The sequence below is a fragment of the Nomascus leucogenys genome, chromosome 16 (genome assembly GCF_006542625.1).
Source record: "Nomascus leucogenys isolate Asia chromosome 16, Asia_NLE_v1, whole genome shotgun sequence".
Lineage (NCBI taxonomy): Eukaryota > Metazoa > Chordata > Mammalia > Primates > Hylobatidae > Nomascus > Nomascus leucogenys.
In genome coordinates, this window is record NC_044396.1 from 94,245,392 (window position 1) to 94,264,216 (window position 18,825).

The window sequence follows — 18,825 nt, forward strand, 5'->3', positions numbered from 1 at the left end:
TCTGCCTTGGTTGCTTCTGTATCCTCAGCACTCAGTAAGGGCTCAGCCCAGAGGATACTCCCAGAAGATGCCTGGACTGACCAGGGTCAGGGCTGGGGCCAGAGCTTAGTGTGTAACTAGGATCAGGCTCAGTGTGTGATCAGAATCAGGGCCAAGTCTGTCACCAGGATCAGGGCTAAGTCAGTGACCAGGATCAATGCTCCATGTGTAACTGGGGTCAGGACATAGTGCAGGACCAGGATCAGGGTTCAGGGTCAAGGCTCAATGTGCAACTGCAGTCAGGACACAGTGTGGGGTGAAGGTTGGGGCTCAGCTAGGACCAGAGTAGAGGCTGTGTCCAGGTTAAGACTGTAACACAAGACAAAACACACACGGCCATACGAGGCCACTGTCAGCCGTGCTGGGTATCTTTATTCATTGAGCTTTATTTTTTGTAGAAGCAAGGTCTTGCTATGTTGTCCAGGCTGGTCTCGAACTCCTGGCCTCAAGTGATCTTCCTGCCTCAGCCTCCCAAAATGCTGTGATTACAGGCATGAGCCACTATGCCCAGCCCATGGTGGGTATTTTTAATGGCCAAGAACCCAGAATGAAGATCTACAGAGGCTTCTTGGAGGTGGTGGGACTGAGGTCACCTGGTTTTGCAGGATGGAAGGCCAGCTTTCCTGGGGTGGAACCATCAGAGCGGAGGCCCCGCCCAGAACCAACAGCAGCACCATGGGCACGCACAGAGTGGGGAGCCTGGAGGGAGGCCAAGCATGCACAGAAAGCAGCTGGACATGTAGCTACACCTCAGGTTCTTTCATAGACAAGAGTTACTGACACACTGCTGGCTCCACAGGAAAACGCAAAACGAGGAAAAGGCCCCTCTCCCTGCTCTCAGGGACACTGTAGTCTTGACTCTCGGCTGTGCTGGAGCTGCCCCGGAAGCTGCTGGGACCAGCATGCCTCCCACTTAGGCCAGTCAGCCGGCATCTTGCTCCTGGGACAGGCTTTGGGCCATGGGAGGCAGGCAGAGGCCGCAGAGGAAGAGGCTGGAGGCCCCAGACCAGCCAAGGCCCAGGCTGGTCCCACCTCCCGCTCCTGCTCACTCCCAACGGCTGCCCAGGCTGGGGGGCTGTAGCCTGTGCCCTGCCACGCAGGGACTGCAGATGGGGCAGCCCCACCAAGGGATCTCCCAAGAGTCAAAGGAGGTAATGGAGGAAGAAGGATCTGAAGACGCAGGGAGGTGCCCGGACCCCCGCAGGGAGGCTGGAAGCAGCGGCACCCGCCAGGCCTGAGAAGCAGGCTCCAACTCCTGTGCTCGTCAGCAGCCGCACTGCTGCCTGCTTTGTTATTTTATGCTTATATAAAAAAATATTTTGCAAGAAAAATCTACAGGTACAAAATGTCATCCCAGCCCCATACAGTACCAAGTAATATATAGGCATATATATATATATATATCTTTATGTATTTATAACATAGAAAATTGGAGAGAAATTATTCCAGGCTTATGGGATGTGGTTCCCCTGGGCCAGAACCACGTAGGGCACAGGAGCCCTGCCCTCCGAGCGTACACGCCCACGAAGGCGACAGGGGCTTTCAGGAGTCATGCCAGATCACACTTGGGACCTTTTTAGGGCCTGGCCGAACCAGCCTTTCCAGAGCTCCGGTGAGCAGGGGGCCCCTAAGTGCATCTTCCCCACCTCCCCCTCCGCCAGGGGCGCTGGGCTGCGGACTTCACGGCCACTGCCGCAGGGGCTGGAGCCTCCAACAGCACCATCCCTGAGTAGACCTGGTCCACTGGGCCCCACGGGTCGGCTCTCTGCAGCCTTTCCCTGCAGGTCACCACACTCCACAGACAACGGCAAGGACGCGGCATCACAGGTAGACAGCCCACATCCTCTCATCCTTCTGGTCTCCTGGACTCGAGTTGTCCCGGCGCCCTGGAGACCCAGTCACTGCCACCTCTCCCCTGCCTGGACTCAGCAGGGGAAAGACCCGAGGCCCCGCTCCTGCCCTTTGGCTCTGCCAGCACCCCCGACCAGCCCTATATCTCCTCCTCCACCTTCAAGATCATCCCTGAGAAGACCTCGAGCCCCGAGTGGGCGCCCTGAGGGCTGTCCTGGGAGCCTCCAGCAGGCCCCTGGGCCACTCCTCCAGCAGGACCACTGTCCTGGAGTGAGAGTGAGGCTTCCCGGGTGGGGCGTGCTTCCACCAGCCTCTCAAGGGTCCGGTTGAGGGCCTCCACGCCATCGGCCAGACGCTGGCTCTGCTCGGCCAGCCGCTGCAGCAGCAGGTTCTGCTGGGCCATGAGTGTGCTCTGCTGCTGGGCCCAGGAGGAGAGCAGGGCACCCTGCTGCCGGTGGAAGTCCAGCAGCCGCTGCTCAAATGCGGACGTTTCAGATGCTGCCACTGGGGTCCTCCTGGAGGGCAAGGGAGGTGCTGGCGCCGAAGAGGGCGGGGAAGGCTGGAAGGCCCCCATGAGTGTGGTTGCTGGTGGGGTGGAGGCTGGGGAAGCAGGTGGGGAGGGTGAGGAGGTGGGTGCGTGGAAGACTCCTCGTAAGTCCAGGGGGTCAGGTTCAGGCGGGCTGGGCCCTTCCAGGGTCCGCAGGGGCAGCCACAAGCAGCTGGGGGTCTCATCCTCCTCATCAGCTAACAGAGGGAGACAGGGAAATATCAGCCTGCACGTCCAAAACCCAGTGATCTGGGGAGTGAGCGAGGTGCAGGGACAGTGTCCATGTGAGGCCTCTGCACCTGGAGCTGTTTGGGTCTCATGATGCTCTGTCTGCAGTGGGAGTTGCACTCGTTTGAGAGATGAGGAAACAGACCCAGAGAGGTGGGCACATTTACTCTAGTAGTGCTGGGACTGAAGCCACAGCCTGTCCAAGTGCAGAGCCTGAATGCCCACTCATCACAGCACCACCTGCATTCATCCTCCCACCAACTCCCCTGTGCTCCATCTGCTCGTCCGCCTGCCCTCTGGTCTACCCGCCATCCTGCTACCCACGTGTCTATTCCTCCACATAGACACGCCCACCTCATCCACTCATCTGTCTGTCCACCTGTCTGTTCATCACTGTCCAGCCATCCCCTTCCAACCTCCTCTTCCTTTTATTCATCCATCCATCCGTCTACTCACCCATCTACAGACAGCATGGATACTCACATTTATCCATGCTGTCCATCCACCCAGCCACCCACCCATCTACACCTTCCTCCTTCCATCTACCCATCCACCCGCCCATCTACACCTTCCTCCTTCCATCTACCCATCCACCCGCCCATCTACACCTTCCTCCTTCCATCTACCCATCCACCCGCCCATCTACACCTTCCTCCTTCCATCTACCCAGCCACCTACCCGTCTACACCTTCCTCTTTCCATCCACCCGCCCATCTACACCTTCCTCCTTCCATCCACCACCCGCCCATCTACGCCTTCCTCCTTCCATCCACCCTACCACCCACCCATCTACATCTTCCTCCTTCCATCCATCCATCCACCCGCCCATCTACACCTTCCTCCTTCCATCCATCCATCCACCCGCCCATCTACACCTTCCTCCTTCCATCCACCCACCCGTCTACACCTTCCTCCTTCCATCCACCCGCCTGTCTACACCTTCCTCCTTCCATCTACCTGCCCGTCTACACCTTGATCCTTCCATCCAGCTACCCACCCGTCTACACCTTCCTCCTTCCATCCACTCGCCTGTCTACACCTTCCTCCTTCCATCTACCTGCCCGTCTACACCTTGATCCTTCCATCCAGCTACCCACCCGTCTACACCTTCCTCCTTCCATCCACCCAACCACCCACCCGTCTACACCTTCCTCCTTCCATCCATCCATCCACCCGCCCATCTACACCTTCCTCCTTCCAGCCACCCACCCGTCTACACCTTCCTCCTTCCATCCACCTGCCTGTCTACACCTTCCTCCTTCCATCTACCTGCCTGTCTACACCTTGATCCTTCCATCCAGCTACCCACCTGTCTACACCTTCCTCCTTCCATCCACCCGCCCGTCTACACCTTCCTCCTTCCATCCACCTGCCCGTCTACACCTTCCTCCTTCCATCCATCCATCCACCCGCCCGTCTACACGTTCCTCCTTCCATCCACCCACCCGTCTACATCTTCCTCCTTCCATCCACCTGCCCGTCTACACCTTCCTCCTTCCATCCATCCACCCACCCGTTTACACCTTCCTCCTTCCATCTGCCTGCCTGTCTACACTTTCCTCCTTCCATCCACCTGCCTGTCTACACCTTCCTCCTTCCGTCCACCTGCCCGTCTACACCTTCCTCCTTCCATCCATCCACACATGCATCCATTCTTCCAATCATCCTTCTGGCCATGCCCTTGTCCATCAGGCACCCATCCACTTAAGTGAATGTCTCCAGGAAGACAAGGGGGTCAAGCTTCCGTAGGGCAATAGGGAGAGAGGCCTGAACCTGAGACACAGCAGACGTGGGCTCCAAGGCCAGCTCTGCTTGGTCTCAATACTGTGTGACCCTAGAAAACACCTTTTCTTCTGCAGGCCTCAAATTCCCGGTCTGCAAATTAAAGGCCTGGCTTCACAGTCTCCAGGTTTGGGATCTCTGACCCTTCCAGTTCCCTGGGTGTGGAGAATGGGTGAACAAATGTCCCTCCCTGACACACCGTGGGGAGACCCCTCACAAGTGGGAGCAGGACATTCTATGCAGAGGTGACTTCACAGAGGCCTCATCTCTCCTGACACACTGTGGGGAGGGCCTCTCGCAGGCAGGAGCAGGACATTCTACACAGAGGCGACTTCACAGACGCCTGGTCCCTCCTGACACACCGTGGGGAGGGCCCCTCGAAGGCGGCAGCAGGACATTCTATGCAGAGGCAACTTCACAGACACCTCATCCCTCCCTGATAATCCCTGGTGGGCCCCCTCAGGGGCAGGAGCAGGACAGCCTATGCAGAGGTGACTTCACGGCAGAGGTGACTTCATGGCCGCCTCCTGGGCCTGAACCCTGCCCACCTCCTCTGCAGTGTGTGTCGGGGGGTGCCTGCTCTGCCAGGACTGAGCCCACAGGCTCACTGGGAACGCGGCATGGCGTCCATGGCACAGGTGGCTGGCCCAGTTGCCACCGCCCTCCTTTCCTCCTCCTCCTTCTCCTCCTCCTCCTCACTGTCCATCGTCCTCCTGCCGTCCCAGGCATCAGCGCTGCTTCTGACCAGGTGATCCCAGGCTGCTCAGGAGGGGTCATCTTGCTGGCTGGCTGCTTTCCTCTTCAAACAAGGCCCTCCGCGTGGTGTGGCCCTGAGTTTCCAACGAGTCCGCCTTGCCCGTCACCAGAGCCTCCACCTTCTGCCTCCTGGAGGCCTCCGGGCCTAGCTGCCCTCAGCGGCTAGAGGTGGCGGGCCAAGGGCCGAGGCCAAACAGCCCAGAGCTGGTGCTAGGAGACCCAGCCCCAGCCCTGCCTCTGACCCCATCCTGCAGATGACCTTGGCACAGCCTCTCCCAGGTCTTGTCTCCCGGCCTGGCGTTCACCAGCTGTCAACAGGGGCCAACCCTTGGTGACCCCGACCTTCTGAGTCTGATGGCCCCGACAGAAACGGGGAGACCCAAAGTGGGCTCAGCCTCCCCGTTACCACACACTCCCCTGGTGGGGGTGCCCGGGCTGGGTCCTGCTGGGGAAGCTCAAGGCGGCCCTGGCCTTTCCCTCATTCTCCACCCAGTCAGGCCCCTGCGTGGTTCCAGTTGCGGCCCCCTTTTCCTCTTGCACCCGAGGCAACTGAGGACCCTCTGCAGGCACAGCCGTGATATCCCAGCATCCTGGGGATGTGGCTCCTATCTCGTCACACCTGCCTATGATGTCCTGGGTTCGTCTGGCTACTCCCGGACCCCGGCCTCACACCCACTGCACCATCTCGTCTGCCAGTACTGCCCCTTTTCCGCCGTCAAGAGTGTGTGCTCTCCTGGCCCCAGGTGGCCCAGGGGCTTCTTCTGCGCTCCCACGGCGGCCCATGCCAACCTCACCTTGCTGGACTTAATGTCCAGCCTGCCTGGCCCCTGGGACTCCTTGAGGAACAGGCTCTGGTCATCTCTGCCTGTCAGGGCCAGTGGGGAGCACCAGGCCACAATGAGGACAGAGACGGTGAGGGGAGGCCTCCATCTCGCTGGACCACAGTCTCCAGCCAGCCTGACCTGTCAGGTCCTCCTGTGGTGACCACAAGTCAGCAACAAGGCCCAGCGAGTGGCTGGTCCTCAAGGCAGCTCCAAGTCCCACTTCAAGAAAATAAAGGCCTGAGCTTTCTTGTTCCCTCTGAGCCACTGACCTGCCCCAACCACAGAGTCCCCTCCACAGTCCCCCGCCTCAGGAGGGACACCGAGCCGCATATCAGCATCTGGCACGGGAGATGGAGTGGGAAGGCCCCAAGGGCCCTCCCCTCGGCTGCGCCCGGGATCCATGGGAGAGGGTGCGGACCACTGTGGACACCACGCAGACCACTGCTGCTGCAACCCCGCCACTCCCAGGGCCCACAGGGCATGGGCAGCAGACTGGTTCAGAGGAGGCCTGTGGGCATGCCCCTCCCAGGCACAGGGCAGGGCCTGGGCCCCTCCAGACAGACGGAGGGAGGGTTGGAGGATAGGGGACGGAGGCCGGGCCGGCCGGGCACTGTGGCCCTCACACGGACTTACTTGGTGCCGGCTGGCTCCAGCCAGGAGCTGGCGGGCTGCCTCCGCATGCGAGGATGCAGCCTCAAGGCTGGCTTCAATACTATCTGCAAATCAAGACAACAGAAGGCAATTACAGATGGAGGCCCAGCCGCCCCCGCCCTGAGGACACCCCCCAAAGGCAAGCCCAGGGGAGCCTGAGCCCAGGGCCTCCAGAGGAGTGGAGGCTGCAGGGATGGGCGCTGGGCTGCCAGACGTGCCGAGGGCTCCGCGTGGTGTGGGCAGTGGGCAGCAATGACATTGGAACAGAGGCCTGGAGGTGGCCCAGGGAAGGGGACTCCTCAGTGCCCACACCGGGTGTGGCAGGAAGAGTCCACTCAGGAAAGGGTGGGAGGGGCAGGCGGAGGTCAGGGCTGGGGTCAAGTCCTGCTCTGTCATGACCTTGCCTGGGCCAGCCCCTCCAGTCCGTGGCCACAGCCCCCTCTGAAGGGGCAAAGCCCCTGCCTTAACATCTGTGGAGTTGCAACACGGCTGATGGAGACCAGGTCTGCAAGCACAGGGCTCTGGTTTGCCACACGCGCTGGCCCTCGACTCAGCACAGGGAGCTGATCAGAAAGTTGTGCCACCATGCAGGGATCACGGGAGACGCTACCTGGGCAAAGCCGGGCTCAGTAGCTGCAGCAGTGCTGCCCGGGGCAGCCACATCAGCAAGGCCCACGGGAGACACCAGACCAGGGCCTGGGCAGCCCCAGAGATCCGGAAGATTCCATGCCGCCCCGCCAGCACCAAAATGGCAGTACCAGGTGCTACATGCACCTAAGCCGTCCTCACCCCACAAGGGATGCGGGGCTGGCTGTGGGCTCGCAGCGGTGAAGGCATCGCCCCCAGCAGGAGCAGGCCCTGAACGCAGGTGCTCAACCTGGGCGGTCCCTGGTGCTCAGCATTCTCTTCCACCCAAGGGAAGGACACATGCCACCTGGGCACCAGGAGCGCAGGCACAGCCTGGGTCCGCAACAGAGCCACATGCAAACACAAGCACGGGCAAGGCTTCTTCCCGGAGGGAGGTTCCTTGCAAGGCCTCCAATCAGGCAACTGGATCAGAGCTTGGGAGGCAGGAACATCTCAACAAACTGTGCACCTGCAGTGCCTACCCGGGCACGGGCCTGAGCTGACTTGAGCCTTAGAGGTCTTAAGGCCTGGGATAGAGAGGCCATTACAACCACAGGGACTACTGCCAGACACAGCATCACCTCCGGCCTGGCAGGACTGGCTCTGAGGGAGGAGGGTCCTCAGAAAGACAGGGCCACTCCCCACCGTCCCAGCAGGGACTCCCTACTCTCTTCAGGGAACTGTGGCCCCATCTCTGCAAGCCCCCTGGGCAGGAGGTGGAACCCATGAGCCCGGCCTTCAGAAGCCCCCACCCAGGCCTCACACGGATCCTTGAACCCTTGGTCACCAGCTCCACCCCACCCTGGTCCCCAGCCCAGGGCCCTAGTGGAGCCGCAGGCACTCGCAGACACACCCTGATCGCCGCATCTGGGGGCTCCTGCCCCAGCCAGAGAGGGGAGAGCCAGGCTCCTGCACAAGGAGCCAAAGCCCAGAGAGGGCGGGTATGGGTGACGGCCTTGGCCACTCCTGGAGCAAAGCACCCCTTTGCTCACTTGCAGACAGCCCCCAACTGAGCTCGGCTCTCTATGTCCTGCCACATTAGGGTCACGACCCTCTCAGCCAATGGAGGAGGAGAGGGAAGGAAGATGGGGCCAGAGGTGTGACGGATTCCCCTACAACTGCCACCCAGGAGGGACCAGCCTGCCAGGGAGGAGGTGCTAGCCTGGGCCCGCGCAATGCCCCGCTCACGTGCAAAGGAGCCACCTTACACCTGCAGTGGTTAACAGCCTGGCCTCGCTTCCGTTGCTGAGAGGTGAATGTGGACAGTGGAGAGCATTTGCCAGCAGAGACAGGAAGGCCATGGTGGTCTGGGCTAACACAGGTGGTGCTGGACAGGCCACGTGCCCTGGCTAGACACTTTCTCTGCCCCGTGACCACACGCAGCCTCAGCCAAGCCCTGGACCCCACCCTTGGATTCAGCCGGTGCCCAATTCTGCTCTACACCGAGCCCTGGCCCCGGGGACTCTGATCGTAGCGTGTGACCTGGAGGCCCACTCTCAGAATGGGGACTAACGTCCTGCTGCTCCAGGGCTGCATGCATGGGCCACAGACCCAGGGCGGTCCCAGGGGCATTCTTAGCCAGCATGGCACTGCCCACATTCAAGACACATCACACAACCACTGCCCAGCTCCGCAGCCAGCAACATCTCCCTCAGCGCCCAGGCTGCCAGGTGGGCACGCCACGTCCTGCCCCGCAGCGGTGCACAGAGATGCACAAGGGGAGGGGGGGCTGCTCCTGGTGCTGTGCAGGCCCGTGTTGCTTGTGGGGTGAGGACAGGTTTGGTGCGTGGGCCCTGTGGTACTGAGTGACACACCAATACCTCATCAGCCATCAGCCCTGGACCCAGTGGCTTTGCTAGGTCTTGGAGACCCCGGTCTGCGGGGTCAGCCCTGCAGAGCCACGGGCCCTGGGCACCTGCCCCTCCCAACACAGGGGGTGCTCCATGGGGGCCCCTTGCAGATCCCGACTCCAGGAGTCCAAGGGATACCCAAGCACTAGGCCAGAGGCCTCCAGGGGCCAAAGAGAGCAGCCTTTGGGACTGCCCTCCCCAGACACTCACAGAGCAGCACACACACCTCAAAGGAAACTGCCTGCCCAGTGGCCTCAGGGCACAGGGACCCCTGTGGGAGACCCCCCCGCACTGGGTCAAATCGCTGCCCCCAGCCCCACAGCCGTGATCAGCCCTGCAGGCCTGGCCCTGCCCAAACCCCGGGCAGTGCCACTGCAGAGCGGAAAGCATGGCCGGCTCAGGGCACCTAGGCCTGCGGCTGGGATGCCCCCACCCTGTCCTCAGGCTTGGCAGCCACTTCCCTACTCCCTGCCTCAGCGCCCATGAGGGGAGGTCCGGCCCTGTCCCAAGCACTCTCGCTTGGGAATTCAACACATCAGTTGCTGTCAGCAGCAGGGCAGGCCACTTGGAGCAGCTCACAGGCACCAAAGACTCCCGTGATGCAGGTGAGCCCAGCGGCCTGCAGACCTGGAGTGGCTGATCCACCAGGGGTCACAGAAGTCAAGGCTGGGTCTCAGTCTAGGGCAGGGAACCACAGGGTGAGCAAACCTGAGTTCCTGCAGCCTCCAGGGCTGCAGAAAAGGACCAAGCACCTGGGCCACACCAGTGTCAGCCCCGCCAGGCCCTTCCTTCTCAGCCCCACATGTCCACCCTTGCCATGAACCACCCCCAAACCAGGTCTGCCTCTGCCCATAGAACCCTGGGCTGCAAGAACCTGCCCTGCAGGAGACAATGTGGCCTCCCTCGGGGGTGGATCCAGCCACCCCCGGCCTTCACAGGCCTGAGAGGACCCAGGTCCTCCTCCAGCCCCACCCCACCACGAGGCCCAGTGACCAGGCCCAGTGCCCCAAGGCCCACAGCCCAGGCCCCTTGTCCAAGGCCAGCCACTGGGTCTACATGCGTCTCCCAACCAGCCCGGCCCACTCTGCCCATGGGTCCCAGCCTCATGCACCACTGTGAGCAGCAGCAGCTGAGTACGCCCCAGTGCTCCAAGTTCTGCCATGGCCGCCACTGGGGGCGTTTGAGGCCAGCCCCTGCCTGTCCTGTGGGGCTGAGTCCTGTCCACTCTGTGGCCCTCAAGAAGGAGCTGGTCCTGCTTCCGGGGCTTCGTCCCCAAAGTCCTTCCGGCAGCTCCCAGCAAGGGGAGGGTCCAGCGGGGCTCTGCTTCAAAGGGTGGGCCACCATATGCGGAGGACGGCGAAGGAGCTCCTGGCGCGGTGTCTTGAGGAGGAGAGGAGGTGCGGTGGGAGGAGGCACGGAGGCGGCAGGAGGAGGCACGGAGCCAGCGTCACCCTTGGAGCCAGCGTCACCCTTGGAGCTAGGGGCAGCTACGGGCTGCAGACGAGGCCCGGCTAGACAGAAACGCCTGGCTTCCAGTGGTCCCTGGAGTGGGCCCGTGGGCTCGGAAGGGGGCACAGCGTGCCTGACAGGCTGAGAGTCACCAGATAGCACCGCACGTGGGGATTCCAAGTGGGCCCAGAGGGAAGGGCCTGAGGAAGGAGGGGAGGCCACTGCAGGCCAGAGTGAGGCAGTGTTGGGTGGGGAAGAGTCAAGCTGGGGCCCAGGCTCCTCCCTGGCTCTGCCCAAACTCCTCAACGGTGACCAATGAATGGACAGGTCACCTCCTGCTCCCTGGGAGCTACAGCAAGGGCCAGCTGGCTGGAGGGGCATATGGGCTGAGGCTCCTCCCGCCTGCTGGCTGGCCTTGTCTTCTCATGGTAGCTGTACCCTGGGGCTCTGGGGCTGGGGGAGAGCGGAGGGAAGCCCTCCTTCTTCCCAGACACCCGTCTTCAGACTCTGGGGCCAGCCGGGTCCTGCTGCACTGCATGGGAAAGTAGGGCCTGCTCCCTGCTGGGACCCACTGGTTTGGAAGACCTGGCTGCCTAAGGACAGCTGTGCTCACCGCCAGGCTGCATTTGGAAGGGGAGGGCCGCCTGTGGAGAGGAAGGCCAGGCCGGGGCCCGGGGCCAAACAGGACTCCTGGCCACACGACATCAGGCGGGAATGGCAGAGGCCAAGATGGGGGCCTTGGAGGGCACCAGGGCACCCTGGGCTGCACCCGCTGCTGCTGCGCATTGGGGAGCTCTGCCCTTGTCTCTGCCCCTCACCAGGCACTGGTCCCAGCAGCCACCTTGTGACCGCCTCCCCATGGTAGCGCTCACCTCTCTACAGTGACATGGGACTAGGCCCCAGCATCCCATCTGAACACCTGGTGGGCATGGCTTAAAGTGCTGTCTACGGTCGAGCCCCTTGGCAGCACAATGCTTGGCAATGCTGGGAGGACCCTGAGCTGGGACCCCAGGTGTGAACCGCAGCCCTTCCACTCCCGAGACAGGCACAACCCTCCCTGGCCCCGACCCTTGGTTTTCCCACCTAAAAGAAGAGATGGGCCAGGAGGGTGGCAGGCCATCTCCATGGGCCTCTGGGTCTCCCTCGGAGGGTCTCCCTCTTGGGAGCTGGCGCAGAAGGCTCAGCCCACTCGCCGGCCCTGCTTGCCCCAGGGCAAGGTGGTCCTGGGGGGCGGGTTGTGGGGAAGGCCCACTTACTTGGCAGGGGCTCCGTGGCCTGGCCCTCGCCTTGGGGACCGTGGGCGGAAAAGGTCTCTGCCACCATGCGCTCCACAGGCGTGAGGAGGCCGGGGGCGGGGCCGCCCTCCGCCAGCTTCTTGCGCACAGCACCTCGCAGGTCCCGCCACTTGTGCTTGAGGTCACCCAGGTCGCGGCGGCAGTAGCCCAGCGCATTCACTGCCTGCAGGATACGGTTCCACACGCGGTGCTTTCTGGCAGGTGTGCCCCGCAGCGCCCCGAACAGCAGCGGGTAGTGGCGCCTCACCCTCTGCACCAGCACCTCCGTCTCCTGGGGGCTGAAGTTGGGCTTGCGTGTCTTGGTGCGGGAGTGGGGGCCCGGCCGCAGGGGTGTGGAGCCCGGCCCGACACCTGGCAGCAGGGCCACCACGGCCGGCTCAGGACTGCAGCTCTGCCGGCACATAGCTTTGCTGCTGCTGGACCCTGGAAAGGCACCAGAGGCTGAGCAGGGGGCAGAGACCCTGGGGAGAGCAGCCAGGTTCGGGGTCACAGGTCATCACAGGCCCTGCATCTGTGCACAGTGGCCAGGCCTCACGTCGGCACCCAGCATAGGCAGCCTGCATCCACTGTACTGGGGCCCTTCTGTCTCAGCTACTCTCTGGGCCTCCTGCCTGTCTACCCGGCAGGTGCCCTCTGCCCTCCCTGGGGCCCTGACCACGTGTGGTGGGTCAGCCCTGGTTTGTCCCCCTCCCCACGACGGCTCCCTTCCCTGAACTGCTGGCATGAGTGCCCCTTGTGATCAGTCCTTCACTGGGACTGATCAATCCGCCACTGGGACTGGGTGGGCACCTGGAGTGGACAAAGCACTCCACACACTCAGCACATCCCAGCCCGCGACAGCTGGCCAGGGGCAGAAATGGCTACAGCCATCTCTGGAAGCTGACAGTGGGGAGAAGGCAGGAGGACAGGGAGACAGGAGGGGTCCTGGGGAAAGGAGGTGGTAAGAGAGTGATAGGGCAGCCCAGCAGGCCCTGTATGCTGCCACAGAGCAGCTGGAGGGGGCCACAGAGCAGCTGGAAGCCCAGGCTCCGAGGGGATTGAGAGGCAAGCCTGGCCCAGCCCCGCCCCAGGGAGCAGAGGGTGCTTGAGCCTGTCACTCTTCTCCTTGGGACACAGCACAGCTCCCGGGAAGAGAACGCCAGCCGCCTCAGGTCTCTGGACACACTGCCAGTTGTCAGAGCAGGAGGGACCAGGAGGCTGTTCTTGGCACAGGCCCCAAGGTGAGGCCACAGCTTGGCCAGGGCACGGAGGGAGAGTGGGTGGGTGCGGCGGGGCCCGAGAGTCCTGGTGGGCAGCTGAGTGCTTTAACCAAAGGCCTGTGGGCAGCAGGGGCAGCCTGGCTCTTCCTCAACTGAGGAAAAGAGCCACCCAGCCAGAGCCAGGAGCCCCTGCCCCACCGGCCTGGGAGCCAGGGCTCCTGGCAGCAGCAGGTATGGACAGGGCGGGATGAATGGGTCAGAGCCCTTGAGTGGGAGCGGGGAAGACACCAAAACACAGCAGGGATGGGGTCCCTACGGGAGGGGGGCAAGGTCAGCATCCCCTCAAAAGCCCCCTGCAAACCTGGAGCCCCACCATGGTTGGGGGCCGCACAGGCAGGCCAGGGCCGCTGTGTGACTACAGTGGGAACAGGACATGAGGGACTCTGGCTCTCCACAAGCAGAGGAGGCCAGAGCACATGGAGTCAGAACTGGACGCAGTCACCCCGGGGTTAGGGTCAGGGTTAAGGGGACCCAGAGCTTTTAGACCTCATGGTGAGGACCTCTCTAGGGAGGTCCATGGGCAACCCCATGGAGACAGAGGAAGGGCTGTGGCCCAGGGTGGGGGGGCAACCAAGGCAGGTGGGGGCACTGGGGAGTCGGTGGGCCTGGGCGGGGTCACCGGGCACTGTGACCTCTGTCACGTCTGTCTGGGAAGGCCCCTCCCTTGCCCTGGGTGAGGGTTTCCTGAACAAAGCCTCCAGCCTCCCTGGCTCCACGCTCAGCCCCTTCATCCCCACCTCTCGCCTGTCAGGTCCTCGGCTGGCTGCCTCCAGTGGCAAAGGGTGGGGCTTCTCTGGGACACTCAGAGGCAAGGGACAAGACTGTGGGCCTCCCACTTCCCGCCCCCACATAGAGCCTGGCGCTAAGGTAGGGCCTGACTCTGGGGACCAAGGCGTCCCTGCTGCTTCACTTCCTTTTCCAGAGCAACGCAGGGCTGAGAGCCCACGGTGCTGGCTGGGAGGTGTCCTGGCTTGCGGTGTAGCCCCTCTTCTTGTGGATGCAGGGAGTTCAGGACACCACGCCCTGGCCAGGCCTGCACGTTTCCATGCCGCTCTCCCCACACCCCCTCAAGCACGGGCACATCCATAGCAGAACCAGAGCTCCAGCCTCCCCATCTCTGCAACCTAACAACCCTATCCACCCCAGAACAGCCTCACTGTGGGGAGTCTCTGGACAGAGGCCCAGGATGAAGGCGTGAAGGCCAGTATCTGTCAATGAGCGGAGCAGGGGCCAGCATCTGTCAGCGATCAGGGTGGGGCCAGTGTCTGTCAATGAGCAGAGGCGGGGCCAGTGTCTGTCAAAGAGCGGAGCGGGGGCCAGTGTCTGTTAATGAGCGGAGGCGGGGCCAGTGTCTGTCAATGAGCACAGCAGAGGCCGGCCCGGTGTCTGTCAATGAGCAGAGTGGGGGCCAGTGCCTGTCAATGAGCGGAGGCGGGGCCAGTGTCTGTCAATGAGCGGAGGCGGGGCCAGTGTCTGTCAATGAGCAGAGTGGGGGGCCAGTGCTGTCAATGAGCGGAGGCGGGGCCAGTGTCTGTCAATGAGCGGAGGCGGGGCCAGTGTCTGTCAATGAGCAGAGTGGGGGCCAGTGTCTGTCAATGAGCGGAGGCGGGGCCAGTGTCTGTCAATGAGCAGAGAGGAGGCCAGTGTCTATCAATGAGCGGAGGAGAGGCCACAGTCTGTCAGTGAGCAGAGGCAGGGTCAATGTCTGTCAATGAGCAGAGACGGGGCCAGTGTCTTTCAATGAGCAGAGGCAGGGTTAGTGTCTGTCAACGAGCAGAGGCAGGGACAATGTCAATGAACAGAGGCGGGGCCAGTGTCTGTCAGTGAGGGGAGCAGGGACCAGGGTCTGTCAATGAGCAGGGTGGGGGACAGCGTCTGTCGATGAGCAGGGTGAAGGCTAGTGTCTATCAATGAGTGGGTACCAGTGTCTGCCAATAAGCAGAGGCGGGGCCAGTGTCTGTCAATGAGCAGAGTGGGGGCTGGTGTCTGTCAATGAGCAGAGGCGAGGGGCCAGTGTCTGTCAATGAGCAAAGGGGAGGCCAGTTGTCTGTCAATGAGCAAAGGGGAGGCCAGTTGTCTGTCAATGAGCAGAGTGGGGGCTGGTGTCTGTCAATGAGCAGAGTGGGGGCCAGTGTCTGTCAATGAGCAGAGGCGGGGCCAGTGTCTGCCAATGAGCAGAGTGGGGGCCAGTGTCTGTCAATGAGCAGAGTGGGGGCCAGTGTCTGTCAATGAGCAAAGGGGAGGCCAGTTGTCTGTCAATGAGCGGAGCAGGGACTAGTGGCAACGAGCGGAGCAGGACTGAAGGAAGACAGGGCAGGAGGGGAGGGAGCAGATGCTCAGACCTGGACCCCAACCTGGGCCTGGCTCCTCTCAGAGGCCGCTCCACCCACCCTTAGGTGAAGGGGTGAGGGCCGGGGGCTGGCAGGCAGGCCCTCAGGGCAGCAGGCGGCCCGAGGCTGGGGCGAGTACCCACCGACAGCTTCTCCTTGCTCTGACACCATGGAGGCCAAGTCCTTGATGATCTGATTCACATCCAGCAAGTTGCTCTGTGGAAACAACACAGAGCCACATCAGGAGCAGGGCTGTGGGGCAGACACCAAGGGCACCTGAAAGTTCCCATGGAGCCTGGGGCGGGCCCGGGTGGCACCTGCAGAATCAGGAACCAGAGAACAGCTGGGGACCAGCTGGTCTGTCCACTTCCTGTGACAGAAGGCATGACTGGGTCCAGAAAGGGCCAGCGGTGAGCCCAGGGTCACCCCAAAAGTCAAAGACAGGGCAGGGATCTGAGTGCTCCATCTCCTGACTCTGAGGCCAAACCCCAACCTCTCCAGGTGTCCTCGGGGCTGTGAGCTGCATCCCTGGGTACAGAGGTCCCAGCGTCTGTCCCCGGGATTTGCAGTCTAGTGAAGGACAGCATCCCCAGCACTGTAAAGGCCTCACTGCAGGAGAGCAGACAACGTCTAGTGCAGATACACCATCCCCACTTGCCTGGGGGCTCCTGGACAGAAGGGGCTGCCTTTCCCTCTCTGTGTAACAGCACTGAGCATGGGCCAGCGCACAGGCACTGCTCAGCAAATCCTAAAGAAGTGGGATAGATGGACGAATGGGTTCAGAGGAGTGGACAAAAGGGTGGATGGGTAGATGGAAGGATGATGGACAGATGTGTGAATAGGTGGGTGGACAAATGGAATGGTGGATGAGTGGGTAGATGGATGAATAGATGGGTGAGTGGATGGGTGGATGGATGGGTAGGTGGATGGATGGATGGGTAGGTGGATAGTTGGTTGGACAGATGGGTGGGTAGATGGATGGGTGGGTGGATAGATGTATAGATGGGTGAATGGATGGGTGGGTGGATGAATGGATGGGTGGGTGGATGAATGGATGGGTGGGTGGGTGAATGGATGGGTGGGTGGGTGGGTGGATGGATGGGTGGATAGATGGGTGGGTAGACGGATGGGTAGATGGATGGGTGGGTGGGGTGGGTGGATGGATGGATGGGTGATGGCTGGGTAGATGGGTGGATAGGTGGGGTGGATAGGTGGGTGGGTGGGTAGATGATGGATGGATGGATGAGGGATAAATGGATGATGGGATAGATGAGTGGGTGAATGGATGGAAGAGTGAATGGAAGATATGTGGACGGATGATGGACGGGTGGGTTTGTCAATGAGCGGCTAGGTGAATGGTTGCTCCACTGCTATCCAAGGACTGAGTGGCTCCATGAAGCTAGTGAACAGAGTAAGGAACAGAAACGTGGGCCAGGAGGACTTCGGGTACCCCTCCATCCCGGCATACTGTGCTGGCCTCTTCCATCTTCCATGCTGTCTACCTTTACCCTAACTCCTTTTGCCCAGTAAAGTGGCCCTGATGATCCTAAGGGATGTGGCCACGCCACTCTCAGAGCACACACCTGGGCTGTGCTTCAGGCAGGGCACATACCATCCCCTTCACACCTGGCACCCACCCAGGGGCATCCTAGCACCCATCTAACAGAGCAGGGAGTGGGGGCTCAAGTGGTCCCATGACCTCCAGGGCCTCTCGGAAAGGGGAAGAGTTGAGACTCAGACCCCTGCCCACCAGATGCCCACTCCTTCCCTGACTGCAACGCTGCACCTAGGACGGCTCCTCCGTTGGCCAGATGCATGGCCCTGGGCAAGCCTGGTCACCTCAAGCCAGGTTTGCTCACTTATCACCCGAACAAAACCAACCCTCCTCACATTGTACCTGGCACATGGCTGGGTTCCAGCCAAGTCCAGGGGAAGCTCCTTCAGGCCTGCCGTGACCCCTGCCCTGGCACACCCGTCCAGTCAGCAGCTCATTCCAGAGCTGGGACTGATTTCCATGAGGGTCATTTCACCCCACTGCAAAATGTTACAAGGGAATTCATTTTCTCTTTAGGAGTATTCTGGGAAATGAAGCAATTAGCATGACCTTAAACTGACACATAGTATCAATTGCAATTCAATTATCAGGCTTAAATGTGATACAGAGGCAGGCAGTCCCTCTGCAGGAACTGGGCAGTGGCTGGGAAGGTAGCGAGAAGGTGGGGCCCAGGGGTCAAGGCTTCGGTGTGCATCTCTGGCATGGCAATGGGGGCAACAGCGAATGAAAGGATGCGTGCGGGTTGGCCCGGGCCGGTTTCTGGTCTCCTATTCACCACCACCTTCTGCCGGAGTGAGGTCACGGGCTCTGGAGACCAAGCTTAGGCTCCATCCTACAACGGGGACATCAAGGTCATGAAGCATTGCTCAGCCAGGTGGGTCCCCACCTCCACAGGCTTCCCAGTTATAGACCTGACCCCGTCAGAAGCCAGGCATGACCTCGCCACCACCAACTTCGACCCTGGCCACTGAGCATACCCAGGCCTGGTGCCCTGGTGCACCCTGAGCCTGGTCTTGGTGGCTCATGGCCTCAGGGACTTGCAGGGGCCTTCCCAAGGGCTTCACAGGCAGACGCATCTCCCCACGCGGAGTGTGACTCACCCGTTATTGCCCCATTTGACAGGGAAGACAGAAACTGAGTCACTGAGAGGGTTGGTGACTGCCCAATGACACACAGCTGGGAAATGCTGGAATCCGGATCCAACCCACATTTAGGCAGACTCAAACCCAGGTCACTACCACACCCAACGCTGGGTGGCACCCAAGGCCACCCTCCAGGATGTGGAACCCAGGACCCCGGCCAGATCTCAGGGACAGTGGGCCACCCTCCAGGTCGTGGAACCCAGGATCCTGGCCAGATCTCGGGGATGGTGGGCCTCCCTTCAGGACGTCCCGTGCTGCAGCCACCGGCATGGGGTGGGCCTCGTGTGTGTGCACCAATCAATCTGCTTCCCATCAGCAGGCGCAGAGAAAGGCCACACTGGCATGATGCTGCTGTGTCCCTGGGGGGAAGCATGGCTCCGAGCCCCTGCCCAGCCTGCGGGGATGTAGCTTTGGTGAGAGATGCCAGGGAGGGGTGTGGCTGAGCAAGGCGAGTCCAGTGCCTTTGAGGGGCCTGGGATGCCCGGCTGCTGGGGCAGGGTGGAAGAGGGGCAGCTGCGAGTCCCTGAGGCTCGGCCTCAGTGTTCCAGGCACGCCTCTGTGCACACACAGCCACGGCACTGGGCGTTCCCTGCTGACATCAGAGTCAACTTCCATAACCCCGAAAGCACGGGCTGGGACA

At 61.6% G+C, this 18,825-nt stretch overlaps 1 protein-coding gene across 12 annotated transcripts in view; it reads right to left on the reverse strand.

The window, feature by feature from the left end:
• Window positions 1–384: 384 nt before the first annotated feature.
• Window positions 385–18,825, reverse strand: part of TSNARE1 (t-SNARE domain containing 1) — a 136,397-nt gene continuing 117,956 nt past the window's right edge. For 8 of the 12 annotated variants that reach the window (XM_030795093.1, XM_030795100.1, XM_030795097.1 and 5 more), the window contains 4 exons: window positions 15,632–15,704; window positions 11,861–12,322; window positions 6,661–6,743; window positions 385–2,634 (listed from right to left, as the gene is read on the reverse strand). In XM_030795093.1, the coding sequence (XP_030650953.1) occupies window positions 2,056–2,634; window positions 6,661–6,743; window positions 11,861–12,322; window positions 15,632–15,704 (1,197 nt within the window). In that variant the 3' untranslated portion in view covers window positions 385–2,055. The remainder of the gene's footprint in view (window positions 2,635–6,660; window positions 6,744–11,860; window positions 12,323–15,631; window positions 15,705–18,825) is intronic. The other 4 variants (XM_030795104.1, XM_030795103.1, XM_030795099.1 and 1 more) reach the window with 3 other exon arrangements.